The following is a 15,584-nucleotide window of genomic DNA, read 5'->3' as shown; positions in this document are numbered from 1 at the left end:
AAAGAAGAAGCCTTTGCCTTTGACTGTGTATGTGTGTCTCATTGTAACAAGGCATTAAATGCTTGCCTGGGTTTGTTTATATACTGGAATCAGCTCTGACTCTCCTTGGGGAGAAGAGCAGAATATAAATAAAGTGTTATTGTTATTATTGGATATCAACTACTGTCTGCATAGTCAATGGCCAGGAATTCTGGGAGTTGGAGTTCAAAACATCTGCAGGGCACTAGGTTGGGAGACAATGGCCTATCACCACTAATAATAATAATAATAATATTACTTTTATTCTTATACCCCACCTCATCTCCCCAAACTCGGGGCGGCTTACATGGGGCCAAGCCCGAACAGAGTGATGCTCCTGCCTTAAAATGTTTTGATAGAGTTAGCATATTGCAAGCCTGCTTACTGTTGTGTGCGACTGTTGTCCAAATGATGATTCCTTCCCGTACTGTGAAGAGTGTAAGACCGTGCAGGCGTCTCCGAAGGAGGCTGTATTGGGATCCATCCATACGAATGCTTTCTATAGTACCTTTTGCTAGAGGAAGTAGAGAATGTGAGCCAAGTTATGGTAGGAATATGGTGTAGTTAGATAATACTTTCCCAATTGCTTCTTAGCAGCTAGAACAAAAATATCCTTGACATTAAATCTCACAGCACATTAAAGACTAATATTTGTAGAGAGATTTGGACTGCAGAGAAATAAGTCTTCCCTTTGCCCATTTCCATTGACTGTTCTCTCAACTAGAAGCCATCTTTTTATATATTTTATCTAGATCAGTGGTTCCCAACCTTTGGGCCTCCAGGTGTTTTGGACTTCAGCTCCCCACAGTTCCTAACAGTTGGTAAGATGGCTGGGATTTTGGGAGTTGAAATCCAAAACACCTGGACGCCCAAAGGTTGGGAATCACTGATCTAGATGCAATTGAATTTTCCAATAGAAACATAAACATTTGACACTATGGGCTAGACCAGATCTTGGTAGTAATCATGTTTATGTTGATGGGCCGGGCTGTGGCGCATGGGCTGGGCTGTGGCGCAGCTGGCTAGTAACCAGCTGCAATAAATCACTACTGACCGAGAGGTCATGAGTTTGAAGCCCGGGTTGGATTAAGCCCCCAACCATTAAATAGCCCAGCTTGCTGTTGACCTATGCAGCCCCGAAAGACAGTTGCATCTGTCAATTAGGGAAATTTAGGTACACTTTATGCGGGAGGCTAATTTAACTAATGTACAACATCATAAAACTGCCAACAAAACATGAGGAAAGGAATGAGGAAGTACAGCCACTAGTGGACAGTGAAGCAACAGCTCCCCCTATGGCCGAAATCGTGAAGCTGGAAAAAAAATGTTAAATGCCTCTGTGTCTGTCTATATATGTTGTTTGTCTGTTGCCAATGAATGTTTGCCATATATGTGTTCATTGTAATCCGCCCTGACATTTCTTTCAGAGGATGTAGTCACAACTTAACCACTGTCAAACCATCCAAAGGAGATTTTAAAGCCAGCACATTAAGAAATTAGGAAGGTATTTTCACCATCAGTGAGAAATTAAATTGTAAGACACATCCAGATGTTTTAGACCAGGCTTGGCAGCCAGAAGCCAGAAAAGAGCTTTTATTCTGAAAGTGTATGAAAGATATTTTTTCAAACAGGACTAGATGGTCGAGTCTTAATTCCAGCTATCAGCAGGTAAGGCTCAACAGTCAACAACACAGGCAGAAAAGTCTGTAGCTTATGTAGTCAATGGAATAACAGAAAAATATGTTAGTTGGTGGCTTATTTCTGTTTCCCAAAAAAAATTGATATTCAGGTCAGCACAGTATGGGGGAAAAGGTGTTGGAGTGTACCTTCCTTTCCACTGTAACCTCTTCCGGACAAAGCTCTCTAAGGCTTAACCAGTATACAGTTTGAATTTGCGTCATCTCAGACTGAATAAAAATTAAGCAGGATGTAATTCAGTTGGGCCCCTGGTGGCGGCACAGTATGTTAAAGCGCTGAGCTGCTGAACTTGCAGACCGAAAGGTTCCAGGTTCAAATCCCGGGAGCGGAATGAGCGCCTGCTGTTAACTCCAGCTCCTGCCAACCTAGCAGTTCGAAAACATGCAAATGTGAGTAGATAAATAGGTACGGCTCCGGTGGGAAGGTAACGGCGCTCCATGCAGTTATGCCGGCCACATGACCTTGGAGGTGTCTACGGACAACGCTGGCTCTTTGGTTTAGAAATGGAGATGAGCACCAACCCCCAGAGTCGGTCACGACTGGACTTAACGTCAGGGGAAAACCTTTACCTTTTAATTCAGTTAGTCCCCTGGTGGCACAGTAGAGCCCACGGTGGCGCAGTGGATTAAACCGCTGAGCTGCTGAACATGTTGACCGAAAGGTCGACGGTTTGAGTCCGGGGAGTGGGGTGAGCTTCCACTGTTAGCTGCAGCTTCTGCCAAACTAGCAGTTTGAAAACATGCAAATGTGAGTAGAACAATAGGTATTGCTCTGGTGGGAAAGTAATGGCGCTCCATGCAGTCATGCCGGCCACATGACCTTGGAGGTGTCTACGGACAACGCCGGCTCTTTGGCTTAGAAATGGAGATGAGCACCAACCTCGAGAGTCGGACACGACTAGACTTAATATCGGGGGAAACCTTTACCTTTACTAATTCAGTTAGAATGGATGATCATACCATTCAGATGCTAGGAACATGGCCTACTTACTTTCGTCTGCCCAGTACAGCCGGACTCCCTCGTCCAGTATTGTCAAGCCAACAGGAGTCTGGGCTCTCTTCCAGAGGACTCTCCTTCCACTTCCATCCATAGAAGCACATTCAATCATGGGTCCAGGCATACCGTGCTCTGTACCCAAGTCAGCAAAGCACATCACTGCAGATGGGGGATGCAGCACCACAGAGGTTGGCTGGGAAAGCCCTTCACCAATCACCATATGTACATATCTGCCATCTGATGTTGCTACGTGGATGGCGGGGCGGGTGTTGTCAATCCAATAGATGTTGCCACTGATCCAGTCTAAGGCTAGAGATATCACAGTGCCCCCAACAGGCAGGATTGTCTTCAAGGAATTTCTCCCAGCATCCTTAATAGCCAAGACTTTTATAAAGCCACTCGCAGACTCTGAGAAGAAAAGAGCTGCATCGCGTACAGAGTAGTCCATGGCTCTCATGCGTGTGATGTTGATCAAGGGAAGAGAGTTGTGATCAGGTAGACCTATCTGCCCCATTACAGAGGGCAATTTCTTAAGGTAGACCTAGAATTAGGTAGAGAATGAATACTTCAATTAGAGTTCTAGTATATAAGTGGCTATATCACTAACTGACCATTCAATAGGCAATTCACCTAGCAGTCTTTAGAGGACAGATTTTGTCAGAGAAGCCTTCAGAGTATGAGTCTAGTGAGCATTTGTAGCGTTGAAGACTGAACTTTTTCTCACATACTGCACAAATTCTCTTTGCACTCCTTGGTTAATGCAGCTATTTTATAATATATGGATTAGTGGATTAAACCACTAATCTGTTGAACCTGCTGACTAAAAGGTTGGTGGTTTGAATCCGGGGAGGGGGTGAGCTCCCACTGTTAGCCCCAGCTTCTGCCAACCCAGCAGTTCAAAAATATGCAAATGTGAGTAGATCAATAGGTACCACTCCTTTTGTCGGGAAGGCAATAAGAGGTGTCTGCGGACAACGCCGGCTCTTCGGCTTAGAAATGAAGATGAGCACCAACCCCCAGAGTCAGACACGACTAGACTTAATGTTAGGGGAAAACCTTTATAATATACACTTTCTCTTCATAAAGAGAAGTATTATTATTATTATTATTTATTTAATACATTTGTATCCCATCCTCCTCACACACACACACACACACACACACCCCTGGGGGGGGGGGGGGGCGACTCAGGGCGGCTGAGTCTGTCCATTATTATTATTATTATTATTATTATTATTATTGACACAAAGGCATAGTATGACATAGCAAATGAGAGATATATGCTGGTTTTTGTATCACAAAATCACAAGTCGAACACTTCCCAAGTGTTTAGGAGTGTGTGATGTATTATTATTATTATTATTATTATTATTATTATTATTATTATTATTATTGTATCTATAAGAATGTATAGGCATTAAATTTAGTTAACAGAGTTTAACTGTTATGATTGAGCCTCATGGCTCTGTTACTGACAGACGTGGGCGTAAGACTCCTCGGGAGTCAGATACTCTCGAGGAGCGAGAGAGAAAAAGACTGCGAGACATATTTGCAGCACCATCTGACGAAGAATCTTTCGAAGGGTTTACGGAGAGAATGGAGGAGGGGCTGGTTAGCTCAGAGGAGGATGAGATGGATTGGACTCGGGTAAGGGAGGAATTGGGTGCCACTGGCCATGATGGGACAGAAGATGAATGGGGACCTTCAGGATTAGACCCATGGCTTAGCTGGAGGGATGGGACGGGATCCACAGCTGGAGATGCTGTTGGGCGTAGTCAGAGGTGTTCCAGCTCTGACGAGGAAAGTGATGAGGAAACGCCCGGGTTAAGGAGGACAGCTGACAGTGATGAAGATTTGTAACTGGCATAAAATGGGGCTTGGGAGCAATTGCAAATTGCGTCGGGCAAGGTAATCTGGGCAAACGCTTGGGATCCGTGTGTGTGTGGGACGCTTCCCTGAAGACTTGTGTGCTTTCCTGTGCTGAGACGTAAGTTGATTGGAATCCAAGGTCAGACGGCGGGAGGGATTGTGTGGGCATTTGTTTGTGCAAACCTGTGCTTACTCTTATTAGCTTGACCTTCCGTCGTCTTTCTGACGGACGCCATCTCCTGCTTTGAGAACCCGGACTGAACTGACCACGGCTTGTCTTCCCCCCTTCTTGGACTTGGAAAAACTACAAACGTCTGCTTCTGGCTTTGATCTACGGAACGGAACTGGTCTACTCTACTTCTGCAATCCTTGGCTGAATTGCTCGTGTTGGAGATCCTGTCTACTGTGTGTGTGTGGGAGCGACGCAAGTTACTCTAAGCACAGTGCTGGCAGCAGAGAGGAATCTGCTGCCAATTAGTTGCATTCTTTGTATCTTTTGTTCCTTGGCTTTTGTTCTGTTAATACCTAGGCTGAAGCAAGCAGTTTGTTTTTACCCGGATTAAACTCCGGTTTAATCCGGTTTATCTTTTGAACATTTACTTTTGTCCCTTTTTGCTACTAAAGGCAAAAACTGCCTGGCCCTTGTGTTTTTACGGGCATTTTTGAGTTCTGTAATCTAATAAACTCTGTTACTTTGAATCTTGTGGCGTTCTGTCTTTGACAGATTGCCCGACGCCCATAAAAAGTTTATTGCAGCAATAAACCCGTCAGGAAGACGATGGATGAGTTAAGAGCCAAAGTAGACCAATTGCAAACGGCCTTTACCGTAAGCCAAACAGCTTTTGCTGTGAAAGGACAGGTTTTGACTCCTGAACGCTTTGACGGAACCAGGTGCAAGTTGCCAACCTTTTTGGCACAAGTGGAGCTTTATTTTTCACAGCTCAGTGTTCATGCTTTTCCTACTGACTCTAGTAAGGTGGCTTTTATTTTGAGTTTGTTGACCGGTCCCGCAGGACAATGGGCCACTAATTTAATTTTGGGAAATGACCCAGTCAAGGACAATTTGAATAATTTCAAAAAGTTGTTAACTGATACTTTTGGGGATCCTCTCCGCACGGAGAACGCTGGGTGGGCTCTGTATCGGTTGAAACAGGGAAAGGGGACTGTTTTGGATTACTTAAATAAGTTTAACCTGTATCGCCACCAGCTGGATTGGGGGGAAAATGCATTCATGCTTTTATTTACTGCCGGGTTAAGTGATATGCTCCAGGATGAATTAGCACGCTTGGAGCCGGCTGAAAGCTGGGACGCCTTAGTAGCTAAGGTGCTGCGTTTAGACGCAAGGTTCGAGGCTCGTAAACACTCAAAAGCAATGTGTGCGCCACCCATGCATGTAACCAGGGCACCTGTGGTGATGGGGGAAGAGCCCATGGAGCTTGGGGTCTTTAAAAAACTGTCTACAGAGGAAAAGAGCCGTAGGAGGCAGCTGGGCTTGTGTTTGTACTGTGGGAATGCTGGGCATTTTGCCAAAAATTGTAATGTGAAACCTTCCCAGCTTTCGGGAAAAGGCCAGCCCTAGTGCGACGTGAGTCCAACGCACTAGGGCTCCTCAAACAGTCAACTGAGGGGAGGAAGCATGTTTTCGTACCCATTACATTATCTGTTGGGGGAAGGGAACTTGTTTCTACTCTGGCACTGCTGGACTCAGGAGCTACGGTCTCCTATATAGATATTGAGTTTGCTAAGAAGCATGGCATTCCTAGAGTGCGCAAGGCATGCGACGTGTGGGTGGAGGGAGCAGATGGGAGACTGCTGGAGACTGGGGTGGTTAACCAGGAAACCTCAGCAGTAACGTGGGAGGTGCAGGGAGTAACGGGAACGTTTGTGTGGGATATTACGAGCTTGCCTAGATATGATGTGATCCTGGGGATGGATTGGCTAGCTGTAGTAAACCCACAAGTGGATTGGGCAACACGTAAAGTGATCTTAAAGAGGCAGGATTGTTGCACTTTAAACGTTACTCATGCTGATATGGAGGGAGTGCCTGCTGAGTATGGGGAGTTCTCTGATGTATTTTGTAAAAGAGAAGCGGACAAATTACCACCGCACAGGCCATATGATTGCGCCATCAAGCTGGCAGAAGGTGCGAAACTGCCAGCAGGGAGGCTGTATGCCTTGACTGTACCGGAAAGGCAAGCTTTGCGGGAGTTTTTAGATGAAAATTTAGCCAAGGGGTTTATTCGCCCATCTAGTTCTCCAACTGCGGCACCAGTATTCTTTGTAGCCAAAAAGACTGGGGAACTTAGGTTGGTCTGCGACTATCGGATCCTAAACAAATACACCATTCGGGATAGGTACCCGCTCCCTTTAATCTCGGAACTGTTATCAAGGGTGCAAGGGGCTAAGGTCTTTACCAAGCTTGACCTGCGGGGGGCCTATAACTTAATCCGTATACGGGAAGGGGATGAATGGAAGACGGCATTTAACACGTGTTTCGGATGCCACGAGTTCCGAGTCATGCCTTTTGGGCTTTGTAATGCTCCTGCGGTCTTCCAGAGGTTCATGAACGATGTGTTCAGGGACCTAATTGACCAATTTTTAGTGATTTATTTGGATGATATCTTGATTTTTTCTAAGGACGAGAAAGAACATCGTCAACATGTCAAGCAGGTTCTGCACCGACTGCGGGCTAATGGGCTTTTCGCCAAGGCTTCCAAATGCGTCTTTCATGTGCCTGAAGTGGAGTTCCTAGGTCATGTAGTGTCAGGTAGGGAACTTAAAATGGACCCACATAAGGTTGACGCCGTCAACTCATGGCAGGAGCTGAAAACTAAGAAGGATGTACAAAGGTTCTTAGGTTTCGCTAATTACTACCGGGAGTTTATTCCGAATTTTGCAAAGCTCACGGTACCTTTGACGCAGCTTCTGCGCAAGAAACAGCCATTTGTGTGGGGGCGGGAAGCTCACGAGGCGTTTCTACAACTTAAGTCTAGTTTTCAATCGGACAACATACTAACCCATCCTGATGTTGACAAACCGTTCGTGGTAGAAGCGGACGCTTCTAGCTACGCGTTGGGGGCTGTATTGTCTCAGAAGGACTCCTCAGGGACCTTGCGTCCCTGTGGATTTTACTCGCGGCAACTAACACCCTTCGAGCAGAACTATACCATATGGGAGAAGGAGTTGTTGGCGATTAAGGTGGCGTTTGAGGTGTGGCGGCACTGGCTTGAAGGGGCACGGCACCAGATCGTGGTCAGATCTGATCACAAGAACTTAGAGCACTTGCAAACAGCAAAGAAGTTAAACCAGCGTCAAATCCGATGGGCTTTGTTTTTCTCCAGGTTTAACTTCAAGGTGCAGTTCGTAGAGGGGAAGGCAAACTTGCGGGCCGATGCTTTATCCCGCAAGCCGGAGTTTAAGACCAATGAGCAGGTTGTATGTCAGACCATCTTGCCTACTGCCTCTCTGTGTGTTGTAGATAATGAGCTCGGGTTACATGACCAGATCCTTGCGGCTCAGAGGGATGATGTGTGGACACAGGAGCAACTGATGCTGCTCTCAGCAGGTAACCGTACCATACTGCCGCATCTACAAGATCAAGACGGAGTATTGGTACGCAGGGGGCAGGTCTACGTACCAGTGGGGGCCCTCAGGTTGGAGGTGATTAGAGCCCACCATGACGAACCCATGGCTGGGCACTTTGGCAGATTCAAGACCGTGCAGCTCATTACCAGGAGCTATTGGTGGCCAAAGATGCGGCAAGACATTCTGCGCTTTTGTGACAGCTGCGCCGTTTGCCAGCAGAGTAAGACGCCTGTTGGGCGCCCTAGAGGGTTGTTGTCGTCTTTACCTGTTCCGGACAGGCCATGGCAAGTCATTTCCATGGATTTCATTTCAGATTTGCCTAAGTCTGGGGGTTATACTTGTATTTGGGTGGTGGTGGATTTATTTAGTAAACTGGCTCATTTTATTCCTTGTTCAACCATTCCGGCGGCCCCTACGTTGGCCTTACTATTTACTAAGCACATCTATCGTTTGCACGGAGCACCCGAGGTGATTATTTCAGATAGGGCTCCGCAATTTGTGTCACGCTTTTGGAAACATTTCCATGAGTGTTTGGGGACTAAGTTAAACGTTTCTTCAGCTTTCCATCCGCAAACGGATGGACAGTCGGAACGGGTTAATGGGCTCTTAGAGCAATATCTGCGTTGTTTTTGTTTAGACCAACCCACGGCTTGGGTGAAGTGGCTACCGGTGGCGGAATTTGCTTACAACAATGCGGTGCACACATCTAGTCAGCATACGCCGTTTGAGCTAACTTATGGTTTTCACCCACGGGGAGGTGTGGCGCCGTCGACCAATGTGGTCTCTTCGGACCCTGTGTACCGCTCTACGGAAATGGCTGCATTGCATGATGTTGCCCGTCGCTTACTGCTGGAAGCTAAGGCAACGCAGAAGACTCAGGCTGACCGCCACAGGCAGGCAGGGGAGGAGTTGGAAGAAGGGGATTTGGTGTGGTTATCTTCCAAACATATTAAACAGGCTGGGGGAAAGTTTGCGCCTCGGTATTTGGGTCCCTTTCCTATCGTTAAAAAGATTTCTTCCGTTGCGTTTCGTTTGCGTTTACCGTCTAGTTTAAAGGTCCATCCAGTCTTTCATCGTTCACTGTTGAAACTTGATACCTCTAGTCGTCGTGGTGCTATAGCGGAGGGTATCACTGCCACTTCTCCGCCATCGGGGGAGGAGGCCTTTGTGAGAGGGGATAGTGTTATGATTGAGCCTCATGGCTCTGTTACTGACAGACGTGGGCGTAAGACTCCTCGGGAGTCAGATACTCTCGAGGAGCGAGAGAGAAAAAGACTGCGAGACATATTTGCAGCACCATCTGACGAAGAATCTTTCGAAGGGTTTACGGAGAGAATGGAGGAGGGGCTGGTTAGCTCAGAGGAGGATGAGATGGATTGGACTCGGGTAAGGGAGGAATTGGGTGCCACTGGCCATGATGGGACAGAAGATGAATGGGGACCTTCAGGATTAGACCCATGGCTTAGCTGGAGGGATGGGACGGGATCCACAGCTGGAGATGCTGTTGGGCGTAGTCAGAGGTGTTCCAGCTCTGACGAGGAAAGTGATGAGGAAACGCCCGGGTTAAGGAGGACAGCTGACAGTGATGAAGATTTGTAACTGGCATAAAATGGGGCTTGGGAGCAATTGCAAATTGCGTCGGGCAAGGTAATCTGGGCAAACGCTTGGGATCCGTGTGTGTGTGGGACGCTTCCCTGAAGACTTGTGTGCTTTCCTGTGCTGAGACGTAAGTTGATTGGAATCCAAGGTCAGACGGCGGGAGGGATTGTGTGGGCATTTGTTTGTGCAAACCTGTGCTTACTCTTATTAGCTTGACCTTCCGTCGTCTTTCTGACGGACGCCATCTCCTGCTTTGAGAACCCGGACTGAACTGACCACGGCTTGTCTTCCCCCCTTCTTGGACTTGGAAAAACTACAAACGTCTGCTTCTGGCTTTGATCTACGGAACGGAACTGGTCTACTCTACTTCTGCAATCCTTGGCTGAATTGCTCGTGTTGGAGATCCTGTCTACTGTGTGTGTGTGGGAGCGACGCAAGTTACTCTAAGCACAGTGCTGGCAGCAGAGAGGAATCTGCTGCCAATTAGTTGCATTCTTTGTATCTTTTGTTCCTTGGCTTTTGTTCTGTTAATACCTAGGCTGAAGCAAGCAGTTTGTTTTTACCCGGATTAAACTCCGGTTTAATCCGGTTTATCTTTTGAACATTTACTTTTGTCCCTTTTTGCTACTAAAGGCAAAAACTGCCTGGCCCTTGTGTTTTTACGGGCATTTTTGAGTTCTGTAATCTAATAAACTCTGTTACTTTGAATCTTGTGGCGTTCTGTCTTTGACATTAACTGGGAAATACTAGAGATGTGCGATCCATGAAAAATGGTTCAAAAGTGATTACAAAAATGAGGGTTGCTGGCGTTTTGTTTCAAAAGTATAGTTAATGAAAATTCGTTACTAAAACGAGAGTAACGAAATTTCATTACTATTTCATTATAGTAATTGCACATAATTACTATAATTGGGGAAACTTCAGGGGCTCCTTTCTCCCTTATTTTTAAAGCTATTGGGGTGAAACTCGCTACAATGGTAGAACATATTTACCACTCTTAGCCCATCAAATTCCATCTTAACAACTTAACTCTAAAACAATACCTGAGTAATATTGGCTTGTGCAACCAGCAACAAGTATGCTGACTCCTTTAGAGGAATGCAGGTCTTTCCATCACCTGAAAGCACAAGTCCAATCGGACAGTGGCAACTTGCTTGCTTGTTTGGATTCAAGAGGCACAAGTGTGAACAGCTGGCATCTACACAAGGATTGATGGCTGCTGGCTGGAGGACTTCATGTATAACCTGAAATCCAAATTTCCTATGGTTTAAAAGCTTTGACAGAACTAGGAGGTCATCTCTGTGTTTACGCATAATATATACATTTGTTTCAAGAATATAGTTAGATCTGTTCTTTTTTTCTCAAGAATTAACAAAAGTATGGAAAATATTGTTTTCACAAAGCAGGTCTACTGCATCCACTATTCCATATATAAGCCCCACTTGCCTAGTTTCCAACAGACATCACAACCTATGAGAATGCCTGCCATAGGTGAAACATCAGGAGAGAATTATTCTGGAACACAGCCATACAGCCTGGAAAACTCACAGCAACCTTAGTGTAGGGGTTTTTTTTTATGTCTTTGATTTGTGAGTTGGAAAGTCAACTTTTAATATGTTTAGGTGGGGAGCAACAGGGCAGTTGGAGTAGAGTAGTGCTTGACTTGTTTGAATGAGAATGTTGCAATTGGTCACCTTGATTAGCATTGAATAGCCTTGCAATTTCAAAGCCTGGCTGCTTCCTACCTGGGGGAATCCTTTGTTGAAAAGGCTGGGTCAACATACTTTCAAGTAGTATTTTAAAGAATGGCTGGCTTAGTTGGAACAACTGGGAGTGAGAGAATGCATACAGTATTAAATAAGGGGATTTGTGTAAGTGTATACATTAGGTATACCAGTTGTGTCACTATCAATGGTAAGGTACTCTGTATCCAATTGCCGGCAGTGGTAATTGGTGGCTTTCATTTCAGCCAACAGTGAATTTGCTTTGGATATTAAGACAGAACTTTAAGGAACTATCCAAGGTCTTGAATGCTATCATCAAAATAGGTTTGCCATTTTAGATATCTTCTTTAATGAATAAAAACCAGAATGGGTTAACTCTGACATTAAAAGTTTACATTAAAAGTTGCTAAACAGAGTAGTCTCAGGTCAGGAAGGGGCAGAGAAATTGGCTCGCGGGTCATTCTTCCCAAGCCACAGACCTCTAGCTAGGATAGCGACAAGCTCTTGCTTCAGTGGCTAATTCATATCTAACTTGGGTATTATTATTTACAGCCAAGTCGGCTGTGCTTATTGCAACCCTGTGAATGAGAGTCCTCAAAGTCACACTGTTATTGACAACTCGGCTCAGGTCTTGCAGGCTCAGAGTCAAGGCTTTCATGGTTGAATCAATCATGATCCCTTGTAATGTGATCTTTTCCTAAAGTCTTCCACTTGGCCAAGCACAATTGTCTTTTCCTGTGAGTTTAATACTCCTACACTAAAAAAGTGAAGACAGTACCTTTAGCCCATATGGCTGCCCATGGCGCTTGATAATGACTGTTCTGTTTTTGCCCGTTCTTTTGTCTATTTTCTGTACTCTCCTGGTTATCATGTCTGACCAATAAATGTCATCTTCAAAGACAGTCAGTGAGAAAGGACTACGGATCTCAGGTAAATCAAAGACCTAGGGAAAACAATTCACAGCGTATGATGAAGATCATCAACTAACAACAGCTTAAAACGTTTAAGGGGTGTTTCTTCCCTCACTTGTCCTGTCAACTCTGGTCAGGCCGAGGGTTTTATGTCACAAAAAGACAACTACATAAGAAAACCCCCAAAAGCAAGATCAGGTTCTTAGGCCATAAGAAGAAGTTGCTTCTTTCTAAACAAAGAACTTAGCACTTGCCTGATTTCTAGTGTAGATTAGTGTTGTGCAATTGTATGAAATTGCTGTTTATTTTTTTAGTTTCATTCATTTTGTCTAATTTTCGTATTTGTCCCCATTTCCGAAAACGGGAGAATTTTTGTCTCACTTAGGAAAAATAAAAAAATTTCATGTCATTGGGAGCAATGGGAGGGCTTCCGAGGCTCGCACCCCACTCAGATTTAGGGCTAGAGGGGTGAAAATTGCCACACATTGAGTGCATATGGATCCCTTTTAGCCCACAAACTTTTAAAACGTTTGGGTCTTCCCCCGATTTCTAGCAATTTTTTCTTTTTATGAACAAAATTCCCTTTTCCTTCCAGGTGTCCCAGCCCTCTTAACTTCTGCAGCAACATGAGGAAATGATTACAGGCATTGAGGCCATGTGGTCTGAAAATCAAAGCAAGCACGATAACCGTGTGGCTTTCATTTTTGTGTCGCCTTACATTTCGTACGAAAATGTCGTCATTCGTTTCATGTCAACAAACGGTTGACACGAAACGATTGCATGAAGGAAACAAAAGAAACAATCTCTAGTGTGCGCACATCCTTAGTGTGGATAAGCTAACAGAGATACAATACCTTCACGCCAGTGCCATCCAAAAAGGCTGATCCAATGCAATGAAATTTGTCATCAGACCAGAAGATTCTCCAACTCAAGAAGTCAAGGGTGATGCCAGTGGGCCAGCCAAGTCCTCCATCAATTAGTATTTCTCTGCTGCTTCCATCCATCCCAGCTTGTTGTATTTTGGAATCACTCCCAATTTCACACCAGTACATCAAACTGGAAAAGGCAATATTAGTATTGGAAAATTAAACAGATCACATTAGCACTGCAATGGACAAATAGTTTCTTGAATGTACGCCAAGGTTCATATATTACATCTGACTGCTCTTTTAATCTACATGTCAGATTATCATTCATTGGCAGAAATAGCATGTTCCATTATACAAGTCTGGGAGAGCTTTGTTGCTAGATCAACCTGACGTGTTGTTAATGCTTGTTCCGACCATTTGTCTCTCATAATTTTTGAGGATTGCACATAGATTCTTTGGACATCTCCAGTCCAGAAATTAAGCGATTTTGCTCGATTTTGGATGATTCTATACATGAGGAGCCATTTCCCTAAGTGAAGTGATCTTAAATGAGGCAAAACTGCAGCCACAGCCATAAGAAAATGGAGGGAGACTATTGGGAAAAGTATGACCTGTTAAATATGTTGTCGAAGGCTTTCATGACCAGAATCACTGGGTTGTTGTGAGTTTTCCGGGCTGTATGGCCATGTAATAATGCTGTGTTCCCACCTCTGCAGGAGTCTACCTTATATCATGCAACTTTGGACAACTCTACATAGGGACCACCAAACACGAATCAAGGAACATGAAAGGCACTGCAGAATAACTCAACCAGAGAAGTCAGCACAGCAGAGTACTTGATGAACCAACCTGGACACAGCATATTATTTGAGAACACAGAAATGCTGGACCACTCCGACAACCATCATGTCAGGTTACACAGAGAAGCCACTGAAATCCACAATCATGTGGACAATTTCAATAGAAAGGAGAAAACCATGAAAATGAACAAAATCTGGCTACCAAGATTTTAAAAACTCTAAAATCAGAACAGTAAATAAAGAACAAGACTCAAAAAGCAGGGGAATTCCAGACAAGAATCAATTAGGGCCAGCTAACAGCTCCCAAAAAAGGATTCCCCCAGGCAGCTACCAGCCAGGCCTTGAAACTGCAGACCATTAAAATGCTAATCAAGGTGGCAAATTGCAACATTAACACATCCCTCAAGCAGACAAGAGTTCTTTCCCCCAAGCTGGACATTACACAGATACATAAACCTCCCCCCTGCTTAGTTTCCAACAGACCTCACAACCTCTGAGGATTCTTGCCATAAATGAGGATGAAACTTCATGTATTCTGCCTAACAAACGACGCATTACTTATCAATCCAGTTACAAGTAGATTTGAAGTAGTTTCTCTGAGCAGATAACACAGAGCATCTTTCTTATAATCAACAATCTAAAGTCTAAAGCATCTCGGAGAGTCTTAATGGCATCTGTACAATCTGAGAGTCTAATGACGTCTCATGGCATCTTCTGTTGTCTAAAATGGAGTCTCGGGTCTGAATAGTCTCAGATCTGGGTCACATGGTCTCCAGTCCCTCCCACAACATAGAGTTAAGGTATAACTGCATACCAACACACACATATACAATACAGTAAGCAATCTGAATTATATACATAACAAATAACAAGTATAGGAGGCTTGTAGAAGGTTGCTATTTCCAACAAAATGAGGCAAAACTGCAGCCATAGCCATAAGAAAATGGAGGGAGAGTGGTTTTGCAAGCAAACATCCTTTAAAATTTACAAATTTTTAAAAGGGAAGTTGTTTAGGGGATACATGCAAACCTTGAAAATAAGACCCTCCTTTAATACATATTACTGTCCAGTAAAGTAGAGTGCAATTCCAAGTAGTCCTCTATCTAATAGACCTAGATCTGACATTAGCAGACAATTCCAAAAGGCCAGATCTTTTACACATGACATCCATAAGAGTCTTACCCATCTAGTGGATGTAGAGCCAGTGAACGTGGCTGATCAAGGTAATCAAGAACCACAGTGTGTTCCGGATTCCCCTTCCAGGTACCATTTAGTTGCGTGGCCAAGATCTGCCCTGCTGTCCCATCAGTCCAGTAAAGATTCCGACCTATCCAGTCCACTGCTATGCTGTCAGATTTGATTCCTACAGGAAACAAAGGTGAGCTGACTATGATCTACGTACTAATACAATACTTGTAGCAATGGTTGGGAGATACTAGGGTCAAGACACAGTGGCAATGAGAGCATAATAAAAGAACACCAAAGACGTTTCCTTCACTAAATCAAGTGGCAAGA

At 44.6% G+C, this 15,584-nt stretch overlaps 1 protein-coding gene across 1 annotated transcript in view; it reads right to left on the bottom strand.

The window, feature by feature from the left end:
• Window positions 1-15,584, bottom strand: part of LOC100559210 (low-density lipoprotein receptor-related protein 1B) — a 78,350-nt gene that overhangs the window by 8,768 nt on the left and 53,998 nt on the right. The window contains exons 23-28 of the mRNA XM_003224639.4: window positions 15,252-15,432; window positions 13,255-13,456; window positions 12,268-12,432; window positions 10,809-11,009; window positions 2,707-3,253; window positions 404-532 (exon numbers count right to left, since the gene is read on the bottom strand). Of these exons, the coding sequence (XP_003224687.3) occupies window positions 404-532; window positions 2,707-3,253; window positions 10,809-11,009; window positions 12,268-12,432; window positions 13,255-13,456; window positions 15,252-15,432 (1,425 nt within the window). The remainder of the gene's footprint in view (window positions 1-403; window positions 533-2,706; window positions 3,254-10,808; window positions 11,010-12,267; window positions 12,433-13,254; window positions 13,457-15,251; window positions 15,433-15,584) is intronic.

Source organism: Anolis carolinensis, chromosome 2 (genome assembly GCF_035594765.1).
Source record: "Anolis carolinensis isolate JA03-04 chromosome 2, rAnoCar3.1.pri, whole genome shotgun sequence".
NCBI classification, from domain to species: Eukaryota; Metazoa; Chordata; class Lepidosauria; order Squamata; family Dactyloidae; genus Anolis; species Anolis carolinensis.
This window is presented reverse-complemented; position numbering and strand designations above follow the sequence as displayed.